The following is a 23,446-nucleotide window of genomic DNA, read 5'->3' as shown; positions in this document are numbered from 1 at the left end:
GCTTTTCGTGCATTTGGTTTAACACATGTAGTAACAGGAGAGAGAGACAGTGGAGCGAGAGAGAGAGAGAGCTGGGTGAGCGACATTCACTTTTAACGGGAGAGAGAGCGGCGCAACGCGCTGTTAAAGCTCGTCTACAGCAGATAAACACAAACAAGTCAGGCAGGGATCATATAATAAGTATTATTTTTCCTATTAAATAGTGGCCCATCCAAAATTGAAATCCTGGCGTTACCCATGCCAGTCACTGGCCCGTTCGGAAAAAAAAATCCGAACGTCATCTCGTTTAAGTTCCACTTAGTTTATGTCCAATAAAGTCCGTGAATGTACACATGTCAGCTGTCTATTACTACATCTTACAGAAACAAACTACACCGATGGCATATAGAAGAGTTTAAACACTCACCGAAGCACCATTGTTGGACATGGCTAGTCACTGTGCTAGCTGACAAGTCAAAGCTGCATTGGTGTCGGTCACTCCCGCTCGCTCTCGTTGCTTGACGCACGCTCCCGATCTTGAATCTGGAATCAATTGCTCCTCCTTGGATCCCCGGATGTTGCAGTTGAATTTTTTGAGGTTGAATTTTTTGAGGTTGAATTTTTGAGGTTGAATTTTTTGCGGTTGAATTTTTTGAGCTTGAATTTTTTGAGGTTGAATTTTTTGCGGTTGAATTTTAAACGTTGAAAAACATTCAAATACATAATTTCAATGCATAAATATTCAGTGCTAGAAATTCAATGTCTTTTTTGTTTCAAATCCCGATGACACAGATTTACTTCCATAGTCTGTGAACAAACATGTGATTTTATTTCAACATACACACTAACATTTCAAACTGACTCTCATGAAAATGTTACCTGTGACCGACAGAGTGACTCCAGTATAACCAGTAAAACTCCCAGTATGTTGGTTTGTTGTGAACATGAACTTGTAAACAGCTGAGTCGCTCTCTCTCAGGTTAGAGATTCTCAGAGTGCACTTGTTGTTTCCACAGAGATTCTCCACACGACCTGAATACTCTGAATCATTCTTTAGATCAACGTGAATCCCATTACTCTCTTTAATGAACCAGAAAGTTTTCTGAACTCTAGTTATAAGGTTATTCAACCAGGATGGGTATGTGTAGGTACAGTTAATGTCCACTGTTGATCCTCTGAAGGCACAGATCTCAGTAGAAGTGTAACTCACATTCCAGCCATTCTGATTCCATACCACTGTAACACAGAGCACATCCGAGAATCAGAAGATGAACTTATACATTTATAAAACTAACTCCATGTATTTTCTCTGGTGAATCACCAGTCGGCAGGTTTTCATTTTGAGATGATGACGATACCAAGATGAGGAAACTTTCAGTTCACATAAAACACAGTGAAGTTCCCTTTAGACTTCAGTGTGAGGGAGAAACACACTGTTGGAGGTGAGGAACATGAGGGACCTTGTATAAGTTGCTCTTATAATGGAGCAAACTGGTCAATATGGAGGAAATGATCTGTGTCTTTTATGCAGAGTCGATCAAAGATGGACGACACGTCTCCACTTCCTCCCACTCTCCAGAAATGAAGCCAAAATATCCTGGATACCAACGCTGCCATCTTTCACATTTGGAACCACAGTCTGCACAGTAGTGATCCGGAGATGGAGCCACAGTATCAAGGTCCCGCCCATACATGAGCTCCACCAATCCTGAGTCAGCCTCAGCTGTCAATCATGAAGTTGAATCTAAGTTTAGTATGATCAAATAACTAATTAAAACCGAACTTATGAGAAACATGAACAATAGAGTGTGATAAGAACCACCTAAATGACAGAGACCATCTTTGAGAAAAATGTATTTGACTTTTTGAATTGGTCCATGTCCTTCCCACTAACATGGAGGAGAAAGGATGTATGTTCTATACTGCAGCCAGCCACCAGGGGGTGATCTCAATGCTTTGGCTTCACTTCTAGGGAGCAGTCATGTCTTCCATCTTTATTTACACAAGCAGAATACTAGTACTAGTACTACACTAGTTTGTCAGTACTGACAGTAGTATTCCAAGAGTTCAATGTGCCCTTGCAGAAAAAGGTATTTGAAGACACATGAAGTTATGGTACAATGCATTATCTCAAATACTCCAGCAGATGGTGCTGTTAGTGAATTACTGTAGATTAAACTCACACATTGACGGAGAGCGGAAATCCTCGAGTCCTTTAACAGCACAGGAAACTCTGTTTGCAGGATAAAAATAATCTGTATAAGTTGCTCCTTCCTTCATCTTCTGTTGATTCTTGTACCAGACGTAGTTCAGATGATCAGGAAGACGACAACTGCTCTGACACCTGAGCTCTGCCCAGTAATAAGAGTTAGACTTCCCTGATGCGCTCACCTGCACATGCAAATCTGTGTGTGAGAATAAGAAATTAATTTTAGTCCAAACTGAGAACACACACATGCATATAAAAGTGCACAGACACACTCAAGTGAACCAAACAAGATGTAGGAAATAAATGAATGAATGCTCAGATGTAAATGTTACCAGTGACAGACAGAGTGACTGCAGCTGAACCAGTTAAACTCCCAGTAGGTTGGTTTGTTGTGAACAACTTGTAAACAGCTGAGTCGCTCTCTCTCAGGTTAGAGATTCTCAGAGTGCACTTGTTGTTTCCACAGAGATTCTCCACACGACCTGAATACTCCGGATCAGTCCTTAGATCAACGTGAATCCCATTACTCTCTTTAATGAACCAGAAAGTTTCCTGAACTGTAGTATCAAGGTTATTAAATGTGGATGGGTATGTGTAGGTACAGGTAATGTTCACTGTTGATCCTCTGACGGCACAGATCTCAGTAGAAGTGTAACTCACATCCCAGCCATTCTCACACTGTACCACTGTAACACAGAGAATCAGATTCATAACCACACCAGAGAACACTTAGTTTACTTTTTACTTTCTGTAGAAAAGAAACACATTTCCATGAGCAGCATTCCATAGCATTTCAACTAATGACTCCACACACTGATGACAAGTCCTCATCGAGAGGAGAGGAACTCAGTCTTGATGATAATAATAATAATAATAAGAATAACATGTTTCAGACTCTGTAATATTCTAAGCTCTAGACGATAGAAACTTCTAATCAAAGATACAACATAATTCTGATGATAATTCATTCATATATTTTCTTTCTGCATCACTTTACAGGTGGTGATCTGAAAATGAATGAATGGTTCATTTATATTTTTTACTTTCTTTCTCAAACTCACTTCAGGTGAATCAGAAGTCTGAGTGTAAAATAGAGTGACAACATGAATGTAGAGGTACAGTACCTGTCACAGTGAGAAGAAGGACAACAAATCCACTGGCTGCTGCAGTTACACTCATAGTAGCTGCTGCTCTCGTCTGTGACTTCAAACAAGAAAAACGTCCACAGATAAATAACCCATCTTGAGAGCATTCTAAGGAAGGTGTGAACTTTTAATTAAGCCACCATCTCGGGAAGCACACTAACTTACATAGACACAAACACTCACACACACATCTTTGTTTAGTTAGTACGTTTGTTAGTAATTTGTGTTTTTATACTTTTTTATATTCACAATAAATGTTTTTCTTTCACAAATGTTCTTTCATTAAATTTGCATAAGTGAATTTTGCCAACCGCTACACTGTCAAGAACTCCATTACCTTCACTGTTCATTATATAATCTTTAATAGTAAATATTGAGATTTCTAATTGAACTAGATCTAAATGAGACTGATCTTAATCCATAAATTGGCTATCTTTTCCCTTCCATTTAAGGCTGGTGTCCCGGGGTAACTTTAACCAACTAAAGTTATGATTTAATATTAATGTTTATATTTTATTTTGACAACCACATTTATTAAATGCTGAAAGGCACACCATTTCATGGGATAACTTTTAAAGCGATTTGATTATTGTCGTCTTGGGTCTGTACCCTCAGGGTTGAATGCACTTATTGTAAGTCGCTTTGGATAAAAGCGTCGGTTTAATGAAATGTAATGTAATGTTATGTAAAGCATTATTACACATCACTGGTGTTATTTTGCTGAAAAACAAACAGATAAATAGATGAGGAGTGAAAACAAAAGACCAAAAATATTTATATTTATATTACTCAAAACCCTGCGCTTGCACTCACACAGCTCCTGCTGGTGCTTAGATTTGCTCTGCTTGTGCTCAAACTCTGCGCTTGCACTCAGATATTTTGTTGCTGGGACAGATTTCCTGTATTTAATAACTACATATTATGGTTTCTGTAAAACTCTCTTGTACGGATGTTCTCTGAAGTCGTCCATCTTGGTTGTGTTTGTCACAGTGGCTCTGACCTGATGCTTCACACCAGGTCTTCCTGCTCCTCTGTGTCTTCTGTCTGTGCTGCAGCAGCAACGTTCTCATACTCAGGACAGTTGTGTGACTGATGGGGGAGAGATGAGAAAATATTAATCCTCAGTGGACTTTATTCATGAAACCTGCAAATAATCACAGTTCATTCAAAATAGTTTGAACGTAGTTGCGCCCCCTGTCCATTCGTTTGTTTTTTCATCAGCAGGATTACACAAAAACTCATGAACTGATTTAAAAAAAAAACTAGTTGGAAAGACGGGATATGGACCAAGAAAGAAGTGTTAACGCATGTTGTCCGGCGCCATCTTGGTTATTTGAAACCAGAAGTAACCATATTTGGAGGAGAGGGGGTGGAGCCTGACTCAGGGCCCAAGGACACTGCCCGCCCACTTAAACCTGTGACCTGCACCCAGTACTAGCTGTCAATCACACGTTATCCATGCCCCAATGCCTGCAGTGCTTTATGGTCTATTTTACTCTCAATGGATAGTTCACTTCACTTTCTAGACCCAGAGTCTACGTCCATTTTAATATACGGTCAATGGAAATAACCTTTTAGATTTTGGGGCAGATTCAGACAAAGTAGCTGATCCAAGAAATGTTTTCTCTCTTTCTCTAACATAGTGAGAGGAATTCAGTGATATGGAGTCATTCTTTTGGCCTCACTGCCTCTCATCTCTATCATCTGCACAGCTTCATTGACTTCTGATTTCAAGCTCAGAGTTTTCTTCATCCTGGATCGAAAACAACAACAAACCCAACATTTGACACTCTTGTGTCTTGCTGGTTCCTCTGTTGCAGCAGCGTCGGCTGGGCCGAATAGGAGCGGTTTCGTCTTGCTCCTCATCGGGATGACGTTGTTCTTCTGCAGTGATGAAAAGCGGTGGCACAGTTGTTCTGGAGATCGTGGAAAAGAAAAGTCTTTGTCTCGGCCGGCGAATGAGCTTCCTGTTGCGTGGCCTTTTCAAGTTAAAAACAAAAATAGTATTTCAAAATAAGTGTTGACTTAAGCTAAAAGAAAATAGAAGCTAGAACAAACTTTTGTGGATGTTGCCCCCTTTAGCAACTAAATCATAAGGAAGACCCGGAGGGGGTCCTGGTGACGTCTTCAGTGCAGGGTAAATGGCGAAGATTAAAAGTTAAAGTTGCCCCTTTAGAGCTGGAACATCTGGGAAGCCCCAAAGGGGCCTGGTCGAAGTCCTTAGCAGGGAGAAATGGCTGATAAACTAAAAGTTAAGGTTGCCCCCTTTAGAGCTGGAACATCTGAGAGGCCCGGAAGGGCCCTGGTTGAAGTCCTTAGCAAGGAGAATGGCTGCGATTTTTGGGGTGTCAGGGATTTTATTAACCTGAGGAGGGCCAGCCTCCTTGAGGTGTGGTCATGGGATGATGCTGGCTTTAAGCCAATTGAGTGTCAGAGGTCAGATCAGAGTGGGAACGGCCAGGAGCAGAGCAGGGGTTTCTGGGGAAACCCCAAGGATTAATTGACCACCAGAGGAGATACAATCTCCATGCTTGATCTTAGATGGAAACTTTAGCTGGCTTCATGTTGGCTCACAGGCCTCACTTTTACAACCAATTGTGTGGACTCCACCACATGGTTAGTTCAGTAGGGACTCTTGCCCTACCATAACCATAACAGCACATGTTGTAATAGTTAAAATCCCGAGCTAAACTGATATATGATATAAACTGATATATCAGTCAAATTTACACATTTCCCATTAATTCAGGATGTTTTCTAGCAATGGAAATGATCAGAATGTCTTCAGGACAAAGGGCAGTTGGCAGGGACAGGGATATTGTTTTTCTCTGCGTATTCAAATCCCAGTTCACGGCACTTAACTGGAGCAAGGCGATGGAACTGGTCAGCTAGTTGTTTTAAGTGTTTGGCAAGCTCCTCCTCCATCTCATCTGTGAATATTCTCTTTACCTCAGCTACTGCACCCCAGGCTACTGATTTTACTTTCCCTTTCTCTTTTTTGTTTATGAATCTTTTGAGGGTTGTATTATCAATATTTCTATCCCTTCCAGCTTTTCTTAAGGACTTCTTTCCTTGCATGACCTCAGCGGCTGCACTCTCCATCTCTGTGAGGGGGGTTTGGCCCCAGGTTGTCTTCCTGGTGTAGTTTCTTGGCATGCTGGCTTTTCTACAATGTTTATGACATTACAAATAAAACATATATAATGTAATATAACACTAAAATATATTTAAGACTAAACTTAACTTGTGCTTCATGGTAGGGTAGAGTGAGACACCGTCCCACTTTACCCCACAGCATTTGTCCCACTTTACCCCGAAGCAACAATTTTAGAAAAACAACATCTCTTATCAATTCAGGCTAATCTTCAGCTAGCATCAATCACATGGTTTTATAGGTTGGAAGTTCACAAACATGTATGATATATTTTTTTTCTACCTGAATCTATTTGTTTTGACACAACAGTTGATTAAGTTTAAAGCAAGAAAATTTACTTTTACATGCAAAAAACACATTTTTGTGAAAAAACATACTTTCCACAGCACCAGCACCAACTTCTCCTTCATGGCAAGGGAGAAATGGGAGGGGCTTTTAAACATAATAGTCACATGACCACAAATGTGTTCCGTTGCCTAGATACAGTGGGTGTTTCACATCAACCGATGTCCCACATTACCCCGCTCTCCCCTACCTGTCACAATGAGAAGAAGGACAACAAATCCACTGGCTGCTGCAGTTACACTCATAGTAGCTGCTGCTCTCGTCTGTGACTTCAAACAATAAAAACCTCCACAGATAAATAATGTGCACAAGATGAAACTCAGTCACATCAGAGACACATCTACCTACAACACAGAAGAGTCTGAGAATAAAGACAGATTCTGTAAGAGCAAGATAATTTTAAACTGTTAAACACCCCCCCTTCCTTCCTCTTTCCACTTTACACCGACCTGCATGCTGTGCCCGATGCTGATAGATCAAACTGTGGTTTGTGCAAACTGTGGTTTGTGCGAGTGTTAAAAACAACTTCAGTGGCTGTTCATATCAAACCTCTATCAAACTGTAGCTGACCAGCTGAGACTAAAACCAGCCAGTGACGTCACATTCAGCAGAATGAGGTCAATGGAACCAGGTGTTGACGAGAGACAAAGACGCTGCAGAGAAACAGATTTTCAACTGCACACTCCTCAGTTTGTTGATTTTCATTAATTTGTTATTATGCTACTTTGAATTTGGACGTAATTCAATTTCTATACGTTAAGCTTCCAGTTGACTTGAACTAGACATCAGGCCACCTCATTTACACACATTCACACCATACGCAAGTGTAGACCACACTAGAAAAGCAGCGAAAACACATTGTTAAGGCTGCAATATTTGATATTGTATAAGTGCTATAGAGAAAGATATTTCACACTTTGTATAACAATGTAGTGGCTCATTGGGTGACCCGCTGTGACCTTTTCTAGCCAGTAGGGGGAGGTACCCAGTCGTCCTCTCTGGTGAATCTACTCTGTGGAGAGTTTTTTTTACCTGTCTGCATCCTGTCGGCCATTTTGCTTCTCAAGCTACAAGCACACTTCCTGCTTTGCTCAGATTCTGTTACATCATGTGGAAGTGTGAGGTCACCCTGCTGACCTGCTGGAAGGTGCAGGGACTCTTACTATTCACCGAAGAATCAAGACTCCAGTTCACAATAACATGTTTGAGACACTGTAATGTTTTGAGCTCTAGACGATAGAAACTTTAAAAAAAGAAACAAAATAATACTGATGATAATTCAGGTGAATCAGAAGTCTGAGTGTAAAATAGAGTGACAACATGAATGTAGAGGTACAGTACCTGTCACAGTGAGAAGAAGGACAACAAATCCACTGGCTGCTGCAGTTACACTCATAGTAGCTGCTGCTCTCGTCTGTGACTTCAAACAATAAAAACGTCCACAGATAAATAATGTGCACAAGATGAAACTCAGTCACATCATCTTTGTTAAATTTCCCGTTAAACGAAATAAGAAATCTGATGGAAATTGTGGCTGTTGTCATGTTGCTGTAAGATCATCTGAGAAAAGACAATTTACTGACCAAAAGTCCAAAAAGTGCTATTTCACTTTCCTCTTTCATGCTTGTCACAAAAGAAAGTAAAACAGGAACTATACAAATGAGAATGTGTGTCAGAAATCCTGTCATGTCAGTAAGTTGTGGACGTCCTTCTGTCCAACAACTGAAAACTGCATCTCAGTGTTTTAATTAGGATTCCCCCCTCTCTCTCTCTCTCTCTCTCTCTCTCTCTCTCTTTCTTTCTCTCTCTCCTCTCCGGCTAGCTCTGTTCTCTCCATTTCCTGTTGCTCTCCTTCATCTCTCTCTGGTTGTCTTCTCATCTTCCTCACTTCCTTTGGTCCGTCTCTCGATCTCTGATGCCTCCGGATTGTCTTGAACGTCTCTTCACCAGTTTCTCTTTTTAGTTTTCTGCATGTCTTAATCTTTTCTCCTTTGTTCTTTCTCCTTTAACCGTCGGTGCTTCCTGTCTTTAAAATCTATTTTCCTCCCCACCCCCGATCTAATCAAATGTTAATTTCTGTGGATTACAGTTACACCAATAACACGACGGACTTGACAATTAATCATTTTCTAAGCCGCACACTCCCTTGCTAACTTTTAACCTTCCAAACTTCCCATACATGGCAAATACGCGGTTACGCAACCATTTTAATCTTTTTTCCTTCAGAATTAAAACGTGTAAACAGTTATCTAACCGTTTTTAATTTTGTTTGCATTTTCAAACGCGACTTCAGCTTTAGTTGAAAGAGTTCAGCAGACGACAGATGATGAATCCATGTGGCGCTCCTGCTGTTCCCCAGCTGTTTATGTGTTTGTGTTGAATTGTTTTGTGCAACGTTTTGTTCTGCTTGTTCATGCATGAGTCAGGATACGTAATGTGTTTTAATGGCAGCAGGTATTTAAGAAACCTGGTTTTCGTTTTCCCCATCATCAGAAACTGGATAATTCATTCAATTTAAAATCTCCAGCCGTTTAACGCACAGCTCGGAGGAATGATTTAAACTTTGCTGCACAGCTCCTGAAGTTTCATTTATTGGTTGAAAGTCATAGAATTGACAGAGTCACTGTGTAGGAGAGAGACGCTGGGGAGGTGAGTCGTCAGGTCATTCAAAGAAGGAGAACGTTGTATCAATAGAATATTATCCCTCCTTCCCCTCAGAGAATCAGGATGTTCGGTTAAAAAGATGAATTTAATCTACAGAGGATCAAACTCACCTGAGCAGCTCAACACTGGAGCCAGTGCTCATACCTGGAGGAAACGTGGTGAACTCGCGCCACCTACTGGATCAACACACAACCACCACAAGGTGCAGACTTGACTTGTGTTTCCACTTCTAGACATTTCACATCTACGATATACAAAATACTCAATTGTACACACTTCCTTGTTCCACACACAGACACACACCATGTTGAATCAATGCTGTGTTTGATTTGCATTCAGGCTCAGCTGAAATAAAGGAGAACTGAGGGGATGTATGACAGTGACCTCCCTCTGGCCCTGGCCCTCTTCCTCTTCCTCTTCCTCTTCCTCTTCCTCTTCCTCTTCCTCCTCCTCCTCCTCCTCCTCCTCCACCTCCTCCTCAATCATCTCTCTGCCTCCTGACTGATGATTATTCCACCTGATTACTCCTCAGGTGTCCCACCAGTCCGTCCCCGTCTCCGTCCACGTCCCCGTCCTCGCACGGCTCCTCTCAGCATAAACAGCTCCGGGGCTCAGTCCTTGAACTGAAACTTATTGTAACAATAGCTTCTTATCATGTCGGAACTCATGGCCCTTGAAGCCAGTTGAGACCTTGTGTTCCCCCGGAGCCGCTGTTCAAACTTTTCCTGTCACCACCAGTGTTATCCTTAGTTAAGCATTTTGCTACAGAAATACGTGAGTTACAGCTTCTCTACAAAACATATCATATTAAACTTTAGAACAAACTGACATCCCCAGCGTCTGAAGAGGAACATGAGCATTGGTTCTGTTGTGTTGCATTTGGCTCCACCTGATGAAGTCTGATGCTCAATCTCATTTCTAACCCTGTTTTGTTCTGCACCATTTAGCTGCTAAGTGCTGAATGACAGAGCATTAACAATCTGACAAATTAGGTAAATACAGTTTTTAAATTAAAGTACTAAGTAGATATGAAGATAATTTGTTTCGCTACCTTTTTCAAGTTGGATCAACTTTGTGGTCTGGGTGTATTGTGAAAACTAAAAGTCAAAGTGTTCCAAATCCACAATGTCCCATGGCTGCTTATTCATCAGGTAATCAAATCAATCAGACAAACATTAAATCAGTTTTATTTTAGAAAGTGCTTTAAAAAGTATTATAGACTGTGACTGTTCTTAGAGTTGTGCTAAAAAACTTACAAAATAAGGATTTCAATTTCAACAGTGAGTCTATGACAGTGGTCAGTGCTCTCCACAGTGATTGGACATTCATTCAGTTGAGACTTGTGTCCTTCAGCTTAAGCTTAAAAGGACAAACTCGGATTATTGGCTTTACTGTATCAAGGTGGCCCCGCCTGGCCCCGCCTGGCCCCGCCTGGCCCCCCTTAGCAGCTCCACTGCACTGAGGCCATTACGCCGCAGGTCAACAAGTTAATTTGTTCCTCTGATGTTTTCTAATCATCACATTTAGAACTGAACTTTATAAAAACCTGCTGAATTTATATTTATGTTCCTGGAGGAACGGGGCGTCGCTTCTTCTGCAGCAAAGAAGTTAAAACACTGTTACATCAGAATCTGTGGGAGGAACTCTTCTGTCTGCAGGAGTGTGAGTGTGTTTCTGTGTGTGTGTGTGTGTGTGTGTGTGTGTGTGTGTGTGTGTGTGTGTGTGTGTTGGTCTCTGTCCCTCTTCACACAAACTGATAACCACATGTACTTAGTTATTAATCCATGATGTTGGATCATGACTCCGGATGGTTCTCTCACTTTAACCCTGATGTCCTGACTGTGTCACTTCACGTCTTGTGTTGTGTTGCAGGTTTAAATGTGTTTCTCATGAACTCTAAAGCGAATCAAACCAACACAAAGTAAACATCAGTCCTGGAGGTGTCTTGATAACTTGTGACCAGTGCTGGTATTTAATGTTAAAGTGCAAAGTGAGCGCAGGTCAGAGGAGGAGTGAGGAGGAAGCAGACTCCAACAGAGACTCTGACACAGACCGGATCTTTAACGAGTGTCTGTCCTGGAGCAGCGCTGTTAGAATTATTCAGAGTCCGAGTCGCGATGCTTCTAAGAACAGAGAAATGTCCACAGCTCCAGTGCTCAGCTCTGTGCAGGAGACGTGGAGGGAGGGAGAATTCAGAGACTAGTCTAATCTCCCCCCCTGATATTTAGATTATTTATTATATTTCAATATATTTGCTTGACAGGGAAGCTGTGAGCAAACAGGAATACATTATTTATTTAAAAAAGGGCACTTTCTCTTGGGGAAGGAAAAGGTCAGTGGCTCAAGCCCCCTTTGGTTTCTATGTGTGCACATGCCAGCCTTCATCAATTCAATCAAGCTGCACCAGAATTCAATCACTCATAGAAACCAGTCCTCTTAATAATCCTGACTGTTTTCATCAGTGTCACAATTATAAAGAAAGTGACACAAACAGGCTCCTGGCTCCGCCCCTTTATCTGGATTCCTGCCCAAATTTTGTGAGTTTGAGGATAAATCAGTTTATGGTTTTCTGCTATACTTCTGCTTAAAAACAAACACTCAAATAGATCAGGGGTGAAAACTAAACGTCAGAGACATTTATTTAAGAAAGAATCATAAAATCAGGATACATAATAATTCATTATCCATGTAATAACCAAAGAAGGAAAACCCAACACACCAACCCACAAAGTGTCGTAGGATCTGAGAATCTTCCTTCAACCTAAACCAACATCAGAACTAAAGCTCACAGAAATAAAACTGCGAAAACTGGACGACTGGACCCATCAGAAAAGAAAAAGAAAAGAAACAACACAACAATACTCTTGCTCTAAAGGTCATGCTGTACAAACTGCTGCTGCTGCAACTCGGGGATGGAAAGAGAGATACTTCCTGTTCCCTCCCAAATACTTTCAACCAATCACAGTGCACCTGAGGAGAAAAGGAAACAGGAAACCATGAGTAGAAAGGAAATGTATGGTGGTTTCCTCTTTATTCAAAAGCGTGGTCTTTTAGTTTGAGAGCTGGACTTGCACGTTCAGATTTTGTGGTGTTTTTACTCAACACCCTGCGCTTGCACTCACACAGCTCCTGCTGGTGCTTAGATTTGTTCTGCTTGTGCTCAAACTCTGCGCTTGCACTCAGATATTTTGCTGTTTGGACAGATTTCCTGTATTTAAAACTACACATTATGGTTTCTGTAAAACTCGCTTGTACGGATGTTCTCTGAAGTCGTCCATCTTGGTTCTGTTTGTCACAGTGGCTCTGACCTGATGCTTCACACCAGGTCTTCCTGCTCCTCTGTGTCTTCTGTCTGTGCTGTAGCAGCGATGTCCTCATACTCAGGACAGTTGTGTGACTGATGGAGGAGAGATGAGAAAATATTAATCCTCACTGGACTTTATTCATGAAACATGCAAATAATCACAGTTCATTCAAAATAGTTTGAACGTAGTTGCGCCCCCTGTCCATTCGTTTGTTTGTTCATCAGCAGGATTACACAAAAACTGATAAACTGATTTCATCAAAACTTGGTAGAAGGACGGGACATGGACCAAGACAGAAGTGTCAACATAATGTCACCCAGTGGTTTGTGAGCTGCCATTTTGAAGCCTCCATTTTTGACAGGTTGTTCAGCGCCATCTTGGTTATTTTAAACCAGAGGTAACCATATTGGGAGGAGAGGGGGTGGAGCTTGAATCAGGACCCAAGGACTCTGCCTGAGTTATTCGTTTGGCCTCACTGTCTCTCACCTCTATCACCTCCACAGCTTCATTCACTTCTGATTTCAAGTTCAGAGTTTTCTTCATCCTGGATCGAAAACAACAACAAACACAACATTTGACAAAATGAACTTCATAACACTGAAACTAGTGTTTGAAGACATTTGAAGAAGACGGGAAAAGAGCAGATTGTGAACTGATGGATTTGTGTTGTTTTACCTCGTCCACAGAGTCCAGACCAGCACTGGAACCAGCACGACCACCAGAGTCAGCCTGATGATATTCATGATTATCACTGACTTCCCTGGACAACAGACTGGAGACATTAGCAGTGTGGTTAGACTGATGACTCAGTTTGCCAGGTGATGCTGTTGGTCAGTCAGTGTTGTTCATGTGCAATATGATGGGCTTGATATACAGCTGGGACACATCTGGAAATCCTGAGTATTGATGGTTTAAGGTTATAGTGCAATGAAAAGAAGGGGGGGGGGGGTGTAGGCTGTAAAAGTCAGAGTGTTAAAATCACCTGCTCCAACAGTCAGATGTAAGGTGGTGTTACTACGTCCATGTGTGTTCTGGGCCTCACACTGATACTTTCCACCATGTTCAGCTGTGATATTAGTGATGGTGAAGATTTGTCCTGATGCTGTTGGTGAGTCCTCGTCCTCCTTGTACCAGGTGTAGTTAGCTGCTGGGTTAGCATCACTGCTGCAGGTCAGAGTCACTGAGCTGCCCTCCATGATCTCACCAGAGGGACTCACTGACACAGAGGGAGGCTTTGGAGCATCTGAAGGATAGTTTATATTAACACACAGGAAGAGAATACAGTCAAAACATTGTCTGTATTATTTGTTCAAAGTTTAAATTAAAATTTTCCACATTATTGTAGCTTCATGAGGAGGAGTAAACTCACACACTGTAGGAGAAGGGAAACGCTCCTGTCCTTCTATAGCACAGTGATAGCTGTCTTCAGGATTAAAGTGTCGGAGGTGAAAGTATTTTTTTCGTCCAACAGGTTTATTGTTATTGTACCAAACGTAGGAAAGATGATCAGGGAGCTGACACCTGCTGTGACAGGTCAGCTCTGTCCAGGTAGAAGATGGATTGGCTGTTGATCTCCTCACATGTACCTGGAGCTGAGGGTCTGTGAACAAACATGTGATTTTATTTCAACATACACACTAACATTTCAAACTGACTCTAATGAAAATGTTACCTGTGACAGACAGAGTGACTCCAGCTGAACCAGTTAAACTCCCAGTAGGTTGGTTTGTTGTGAACCTGAACTTGTACACAGCTGAGTCGCTCTCTCTCAGGTTAGAGATTCTCAGAGTGCACTTGTTGTTTCCACAGAGATTCTCCACACGACCTGAATACTCTGGATCAGTCCTTAGATCAACGTGAATCCCATTACTCTCTTTAATGAACCAGAAAGTTTCCTGAACTGTAGTATCAAGGTGATTCAACCTGGATGGGTATGTGTAGGTACAGTTAATGTCCACTGTTGATCCTCTGAAGGCACAGATCTCAGTAGAAGTGTAACTCACATCCCAGCCATTCTGACTCCTCACCACTGTAACACAGAACACATCAGAGAATCAGAAGATAAACTTATACATTCATGAAACTATCTCCATGTATTTTCTCTGGTGAATCACCAGTCGGCAGGTTTTCATTTTAAGATGATGACGATGCCAAGAAGAGGAAACTTTCAGTTAACAAAAAACACAGTGAAGTTCCCTTTAGACTTCAGTGTGAGGGAGAAACACACTGTTGGAGGTGAGGAACATGAGGGACCTTGTATAAGTTGCTCTTATAATGGAGCAAACTGGTCAATATGGAGGAAATGATCTGTGTCTTTTATGCAGAGTTGACCAAAGATCCAGCCTCAGCCATCAATCATGAAGTTGAATCTAATTTTCATTTCATCAACTAACAAATTAAAACCAAACTTATGAGAAACATGAACAATAGAGTGTGATATGAACGACCTTAAATGACAGAAACCCTCTTTGAGAAAAATGTATTTGACTTTTTAGATTGGTCCATGTCCTTCCCACTAACATGGAGGAGACAGGATATATGTTCTATACTGCAGCCAGCCACCAGGGGGAGATCAAGATGCTTTGGCTTCATTTCTGGGGAGCAGTCATGTCTTCCATCTTTATTTACACAAGCAGAATACTAGTACTAGTACTACACTAGTTTGTCAGTACTGAGAGTAGTATCCCTAGAGTTCAATGTGCCCATGCAGAAAAAAGTATATAAAGACACATGAAGTTATGGTACAATGCATTATCTCAAATACTCCAGCAGATGGTGCTGTTAGTGAAATACTGTAGATTAAACTCACACATTGAAGGAGAGCGGAAATCCTCGAATCCTTTAACAGCACAGAAAACTCTGTTTGTAGGACGAAAATGACCTGAATAAGATTCTCCTTCCTTCCTCTTCTGTTGATTCTTGTACCAGACGTAGTTCAGATGATCAGGAAGACGACAACTGCTCTGACACCTGAGCTCTGCCTGGTTAGTAGAGTAATACATCACTGATCTGCTCACCTGCACATGCAAACCTGTGTGTGAGAATAAGAAATAAATTTTAGTCCAAACTGAAACACACACATGCATATAAAAGTGCACAGACACACTCAAATGAACCAAACAAGATGTAGGAAATAAATGAATGAATGTTCAGATGTAAATGTTACCTGTGACAGAAACAGTGACTCCAGCTGAACCAGTTAAACTCCCAGTAGGTTGGTTTGTTGTGAACCTGAACTTGTACACAGCTGAGTCGCTCTCTCTCAGGTTAGTGATTCTCAGAGTGCACTTGTTGTTTCCACAGAGATTCTCCACACGACCTGAATACTCCGGATCAGTCCTTAGATCAACGTGAATCCCATTACTCTCTTTAATGAACCAGAAAGTTTCCTGAACTGTAGTATCATGGTTATTAAATGTGGATGGGTATGTGTAGGTACAGGTAATGTCCACTGTTGATCCTCTGAAGGCAAAGATCTCAGTAGAAGTGTAACTCACATCCCAGCCATTCTCACACTGTACCACTGTAACACAGAGAATCAGATTCATAACCACACCAGAGAACACTTAGTTTACTTTTTACTTTCTGTAGAAAAGAAACACATTTCCATGAGCAGCATTCCATAGCATTTCAACTAATGACTCCACACGCTGATGACAAGTCCTCATCGAGAGGAGAGGAACTCAGTCATGATGATAACAATAATAATAATAATAATAATAACAATAATAATAATAATAATAACATGTTTCAGCCTCTGTAATATTTTGAGCTCTAGACGATAGAAACTTCTAAACAAAGATGCAAAATGATACTGATGATAATTATTTCATATATTTTCTTTCTGCATCACTTTACAGGTGTTGATCTGAAATGAATGAATGGTTCATTTATATTTTTACTTTCTTTCTCAATCTCAATTCAGGTGAATCAGAAGTCAGAGTGTAAAATAGAGTGACAACATGAATGTAGAGGTACAGTACCTGTCACAGTGAGAAGAAGGACAACAAATCCACTGGCTGCTGCAGTTACACTCATAGTAGCTGCTGCTCTCGTCTGTGACTTCAAACAAGAAAAACGTCCACAGATAAATAATGTGCACAAGATGAAACTCAGTCACATCACAGACACGTCTACCTACAACACAGAAGAGTCTGAGAAGAAAGACAGATTCTGTAAGAGAAAGATAAATTTAAACTATTTAACACATCCACCTTCCTTCCTCTTTCCACTGAACTGCATGCTGAACTCGATGGTGGTAGATCAAACCTAAAACAGTAACTTGTTGTTTGTACAAACTGTGAATTTCCTCATTTTACAGAGTGTTAGAAACGCCTTCAGTGGCTGTTCGTACCAAACCTGAATCTTCCTCAACTGAAGCTGTAAGCAGCATTGAACAGCCTGTCTTTTTTAACTATCCTTGTTAAATTTCCCGTAAACGAAATAATAAATCTGATGGAAATTGAGGCTGTTGTCATGTTGCTGTCAGACCATCTGAGAAAAGGCAATTTGACTGAATATACTCAGATGTGATAACAAATAAAATACAGGAAAACAAAAAAAATTGCTGAAACAGGGCTATTTCACGTTCCTCTTTCACGCTTGTCAAGAAGGACAGTAAAGGCAGTAATGAAATATAGGAAGTGGCTAAACCCCATTAACTCCATCACAGAGTCTGCCACGAGTAATATGCTCTCTTCCGCGCGCTCTCTCTCTCTCTCTCTCTCTCTCTCTCTCTCTCTCTCTCTCTCTCTCTCTCTCTCTCTCTCCTCTACAGCTCGCTCTGTTCTCTCCGTTTCCTGTCGTCCGTCTCTCACTCTGGTCCTCTCCTGTTCCTCTCCTTCATGTCTCTCTGGTTTGTCTTCTCCATCTTCCTCACTTCCACCTGATTGTTTTGAACATCGCTTCACCTGTTTTCTCTTTTTAGTTTTCTCCATGTCTCAATCTTTTCTCCTTTGTTCTTTCTACTTTAACCGTCGGTGCTTCCTGTCTTTGAAATCTATTTTCCTCCCATCCCCCAATCTAATAAAATGTCCCCAGCTGTTTATGTGTTTGTGTTGTCCTAGACTGAAATGTGTTGTGCATGAGTCAGGAGACACAATGTGTTTTAATGGCAGCAGGTTTTTAAGAAAGCCTGGTTTTTATTTTCCCCATCATCAGAACTGTATAATTCATTCAATTTAAAATCTCCAGCCGATTTAAACTTTGCTGCACAACTCCTGAAGTTTCATTTATTGGTTGTGTGTCATAGAATTGACAGAGTCACTGTGTAGGAGAGAGAGAATCAAACACAGCAGGAGGTGTCAGAGGCAAAGACTCAAACTAATAACCTGGACTTTCTAATATTTGGTCCCTGTCCTCCCTGGAGAGCTGCAAAATGCCACCGGCTGCATGAATATAAATCATCAGAGAGAGAGAGAGAGAGACTGGGGAAGTGAGTTGTCAGGTCATTCAAAGAAGGAGAATGTTGTATCAATAGAATATTATTTTCTTTGTAAGAGGATGATTATCAGTATTAGTGATTACGAGCTGATCAGTTAACCCCCTTAATTTAATCTACAGAGGATCAAACTCACCTGAGCAACTCAACACTGGCGCCAGAGCTCATACCTGGAGGAAAAGTGGTGAATTTGCGCCACCTACTGGACCAACACACAACCACCACAGGGTGCAGACTTGACTTGTGTTTCCCACTTCTATACTTTTTACATCTACAACAACACAGTACACACAATACTCAATTGCACATGCTTCCTTGTTGTTATTCAACACGTCTATTTAATTTCCATCATCCTCTCGTATTCTTTTTGTACATTGAGCCTTTTTACTTAGTTCAAAATGTCCTATTTCTTTTCCTTCTGCATATTATGATATATTATAGTTGAAGTACTTTTGTTTAGTGTAAAATACATGCAGGACTTTTACACTTTCAGTATGTTATATGTATTGATACTGACGTCCCTGAAGAGATGTCAACGTTTCAGCTTAATAAGGCAAAGGAATCTATTCCTATATATCTATATCTATATATATTATTATATTTTGTGTTTTTGTTTTTTACTTTAATGTTTCTTCAAATAAAGTTTCAACAAAATCATTGAAAATGCACATTTTGAGGAATACAGGGTAAATATTTATATATTAATTTGACAGACACTTCTGTCCAGGACCAAAACTGCCTTAACACAAATTTAAGACATTAAAAAATGACCCAATAATACAGACATGGATATATACATGCAGAAATAAATAAGTAAATACACAAGTACATGACTAATGTGTAAAGTTATATAGGTAGTTATATAATTCAATATGTATTAATTTATGTTTAAGTTTTAATTGCAGATTGTTTCCTTTCTATTGAAGCAAACGTGTTGAACTGTGGCTGCACTGAAACACAAAGAAACATTAGACCAAACTAGATCCTCTTCATTCCACGAAGCTTCAGCTTCAGATGACTTTATTCACTTGTGTTGGTTTGACAGCAAAATCCTGAAACGTGAGCATGAATCCATCTTTGTCCCGGTGTCAGATTTCAACATGTTTCCACTTCATCACTTCATCTCTGTTCTCCTGCTGCTGTTTGGATTCGTACATCTCTTCTTTCACAGATGATTAAACGAAGTCAAAGGATGCGCGCACAGCGACCTCACTTTGAATTATGCGGAAAAGCATGTTTGAACAACCTCTGACATTTCACTTCCTCATGTGTGGACTTTTTCTTTTCACACACGCACACACACAACACAACATACTCTCCAACCCCCGAAACACACACAGAAACACACACACACACACACACACACTCAGCCGGTCCTGCTGCGGGACTGTGGCGCTGGTTCTGGCTCCAGATTGCGCGCATCACGTCGCATGAGCCGAGCCGCGCCCGGAGGAACCGTCCGAGCCGGACTGTGGGTCGAAGAGGAGGAGGAGGAGGAGGAGGGAAGTGGTTTCAAACTTTATCCGGAGGCCTTGATTCGGATGCTGTCGAGCCGGAGCTGACTCCCTGGAGCGCGCTGCGCCAACCTGTGCGCACTTGCCCGCAGCCAGGAGAGGGGGAGTGGAGTGTGAGAAGGAGGCACACCTTTACCTTTCATGGTTCTCCCCCACCCCCTCTCTCTCTCGCTCTCTCTCTCTCTCACTCTCCCTCCCTCCTCCTTCTCTCTCCCTCTCCCTGGAAGCGGAGGAATAATCGATCTGACATGTCGGCCATCGACAGAGCCACCCGCGCGCTGCGGGAGATCCTGCACAACCCTGGAAATGACGCCTGCGCGGACTGTGGCGCGCCAGGTAGGAGCATTAAGACATGTGTTTTACCAGCTGTAGCATGTGAAGGAGCTGAGGCGAGAGGTGTGGGAGGTGCCATGTTGCTAAAGCAGATGTGATAAACCATGTCCATGCGCTTCTTTACCTCGCAACCGTTCCAGCTCCACGTATTTGAATGGTTTTGGAGCGTAAAGGTGTCTTTGCGCGCTGTTTTGTGGTTGTGGAGGTGAAATGTGGGACAAGGTGAGAAGTCGGAGGGAGGAGCCTGCGAGGAACAGCTCCAGCGCTCTGCTGTGAGATGTTGAAGCTGCCGCAGAAGAAGCTCCTCAGCGGGTTCCAACATGTCCGAGCTGCACACACCCTCAGCTGCGAGGCCTGGACGCTGCTCCCCCCCCCCCCCCCCCCCCCCCCCCCCCCCCGCAGCTCAGAGTCCAGGACACGAGCTGAGGGAAGAGCCTGAGTCTGTCAGCTGGAGGACTCCTACTTGGATTATAACTTATATAAATACCATCAAAATGCAATAACAAGTAAAGCACAGAATGGAAAGTTCCACCACTTATTAGAAACTTACAGTAACTTGTTTCTCTGTGATGTAACTATTGTTCAAACAGAAGCATAATGATCATATACATTTCATCAGAGGTTCGATAACAACCACTGGTCATACGTTCTGATACGGTAGATATGTTTTATTTTTAATGTCGTTACGATTTTGGAATAACAACATGATAATAGCCATTTTTGCTTTACTTCCTCAGTAGAACCCCCGGAATACAACTTGTTTTCCTCAAAATCCATGAATCTGAAAAACAAATCCCTGGATCTGACCCCTGATCCGGATCCGCTTCAACATTTAAAAGTTTCAGGAAACCTGGTTCTATGGTTTATTCACAATCCGGTGAAAAACACAAACCAACAGAGAAACACAGACACAAATGAAAACTGATGGAAAATAGCCTCCCCGGTGAAGGTGATAAGTGGAATCCTAGAAGATTAACTTGTACTCGGCTCATTACGAATAACTCATTTTAGTTTTTTTAAATAAATCATCCAAAGGTTCCACAGAGATGAAGTATTTTGAATCCAAACCCTGAATCCCAACATCCAGGACGTCACTCGACACGTTTCAAAGACTGAAATACGAGTTAGTCTTCATTCAGAAGTGACTCAGATGTTCACAGGACACATGAGTCCACATGGACATTCAGGGTTTAACTCTCATGTCCCCTGGTGTTTGACCAGTGCAGTCGGTCTTGTCCACTTCGTGCTCTCCCCTGTTGAAAGACTTTGTGTTTCTTCCCGCTGGTTGAAGAGTATCTCACTCTGAATGCAGTTATAAGCTCATTTGTCATCTGCCTTTTAAATTAGTCTGTTATTTTCATATCGTATTTATTACTATTTTACAGTTTGGTGCAGTCCGATAAATGTCTTGTCTTGGAAACTTTGCAAGTCGCTCCTGCCAAAGATATCACACCCGAAGTGTTATCCAAATACGAGCAAGCTGCTTTGACTCTATTTTTATTAAAAAACTGTTAGAAAATGTGTTTCTGCATTAAATATTCATACTTATGTTTCCCCGAGGGGTCATTATTTAACCATATTTTATATTGATCATGCAACAAAAGCTGTTTCACACCAACAAAAAGCAGCCTGTGCCATTTTCTCCTGCTCAGAACCCGTGTCTCAGGTTTTGACTCCCTGCTGACCGAGGAGTGCTCTGTTGGTTTTGGCTTCAAGGGGCAGTGGAGCCAGTGCTCGGCATCATACAGTGAACTGCACTTTATTGCACTGCAGTCAGATCAGGAATTCACAGGATCCAGGCCCCGGGGCGTCGGTTCTCTGCAGTTGAGCAACACAACAGCTGTAATAACCTTTTAAAGACAGGCCCCGCCCTCATCTGTTAAATAATGATTACACTCGAGTATGTTCTGTGCACGGTGCAGCTTTTTAGTGCATGTGTGAACTGAGGAGTTAAACTGGCAGCTTTTCTCTCCGATTCACCCTCCTCAGTCACATTCAGGCTCACACTCCTGTCGGTTCCAGAACCAGACCCCCCTGCAGTCCGTGTCACAGTATTTGTTCGATACCCACGTCCTCTCCCTCCAAACCCACGGTATGCAAAACCTTATCCACGTGTTCTCTCCATCCTCCTGTCTGCAGATCCTGACTGGGGCTCCTGCTCTCTGGGCGTGTTCATCTGCCTGGCCTGCTCCGGGATCCACCGCAACATCCCCGACATCAGCAAAGTCAAGTCCCTGAGCCTGTCGCACTGGGAGGACCACGAGATGCAGGTGGGGCCCAGTACATTTCAGTTTGAATCAAGTCTCATCGGTAACACCTCACTGGTTTTTTTTAAGGGTTGTGATCAATATTTAAACTTTGACGATGATCAGTTTGTTTCGATAACGACCAGCGGAATTATTGAATCTCTCTGCAGGAACTTTGCAGACATGACACAAAAGTTACAGAACTTTTGTACTTCATTTGAACAAACTGTGATATAAAAGTAAAAGTAAAATGACACGATATTCTCCCAAATGTTTCCTGGATTTCGAGGACACTTTTCTCTGGGTTTAAAATAAAGGTTTAATGCCACTTTATTTTTGAAGTGCTGTCAGCGTGACTCCGCTACACATTTTCTCATAACAGCTTGAAAAGAATAACAGAAGAACACAAAGCAGAAAATGATCCTCATCCATCACAGTCAAGTCTCAGGCAGACGTCCTCTTCTCAAACAAATACTAGTACTTCAGTTTTTTGGGGTGTTTGTCTGATGGACACTTAAATTACCCTTTTTCTTTTCTCTTACTTTAAATCACAGAAGCCTGATCTTCACATTTACAACTTACATTACAGTATTTTTTACGTTTTCCCTTTTCCCCTTCAAAATCCTCTGTGGTGACATAAATCATCAGTTATCTCAGATGTTAGATAAACACATTCCTGCCCAGTGGGTTTCCCAGTGTCCCTGCAACTGGGAGCGCAATTCCCAGAAAGGAAATCATAAAAAAAAAATGATGTTGGTACCGTTCACGACTTTATCCAGAGATATTTGTTGCATTCATCATTCCAACTCCCTGATTTATACGTTTGTTGTGTAACGTTGATCAGGATTTGTGTGTGTGTGTGTGTGTGTGTCTGTGTGTGTGTTCAGTTCATGGCTGAGAACGGTAATGAGCTGATGAAGAGTAAATACGAGGCTGCTGTTCCCGTCTACTACTACAAACCAACGCACAAAGACTGTCAGTGAGTAAACAACACACACAGACACACACACATAAAACACATGCTGTATCAAATATCCTTTATGTACATATTTGTGTCATATATTTAAAAGTGTGTAGCACCAGAAGTCGGTGTCTGTGTCACTTGAGGTATG

At 41.6% G+C, this 23,446-nt stretch overlaps 2 protein-coding genes and 1 long non-coding RNA gene across 6 annotated transcripts in view; 1 reads left to right on the top strand and 2 right to left on the bottom strand.

Moving 5' to 3' along the window:
- Window positions 1–23,446, bottom strand: part of LOC128436855 (sialoadhesin) — a 129,848-nt gene that overhangs the window by 34,698 nt on the left and 71,704 nt on the right. For all 3 annotated transcript variants that reach the window (XM_053418753.1, XM_053418750.1, XM_053418751.1), the window contains 2 exons: window positions 14,474–14,830; window positions 14,171–14,401 (listed from right to left, as the gene is read on the bottom strand). In XM_053418753.1, the coding sequence (XP_053274728.1) occupies window positions 14,171–14,401; window positions 14,474–14,830 (588 nt within the window). The remainder of the gene's footprint in view (window positions 1–14,170; window positions 14,402–14,473; window positions 14,831–23,446) is intronic.
- Window positions 15,687–17,747, bottom strand: LOC128436863 (uncharacterized). Its single transcript, XR_008338108.1, has 5 exons — window positions 17,156–17,747; window positions 17,016–17,070; window positions 16,785–16,863; window positions 15,968–16,324; window positions 15,687–15,832 (listed from the first exon to the last, which is right to left on the bottom strand). It is a non-coding gene; the product is annotated as an uncharacterized LOC128436863 (long non-coding RNA).
- zgc:92360 (uncharacterized protein LOC436988 homolog) overlaps window positions 19,671–23,446 on the top strand; it is a 12,174-nt gene continuing 8,398 nt past the window's right edge. Inside the window, exons 1-3 of one of the 2 annotated variants that reach the window (XM_053418757.1) lie at window positions 19,671–20,091; window positions 22,228–22,358; window positions 23,222–23,313. In XM_053418757.1, coding sequence (XP_053274732.1) covers window positions 20,004–20,091; window positions 22,228–22,358; window positions 23,222–23,313 — 311 coding nt within the window. In that variant the 5' untranslated portion in view covers window positions 19,671–20,003. The remainder of the gene's footprint in view (window positions 20,092–22,227; window positions 22,359–23,221; window positions 23,314–23,446) is intronic. The other variant, XM_053418758.1, reaches the window with a different exon arrangement.

This window comes from Pleuronectes platessa, chromosome 3, assembly GCF_947347685.1.
Source record: "Pleuronectes platessa chromosome 3, fPlePla1.1, whole genome shotgun sequence".
NCBI classification, from domain to species: Eukaryota; Metazoa; Chordata; class Actinopteri; order Pleuronectiformes; family Pleuronectidae; genus Pleuronectes; species Pleuronectes platessa.
This window is presented reverse-complemented; position numbering and strand designations above follow the sequence as displayed.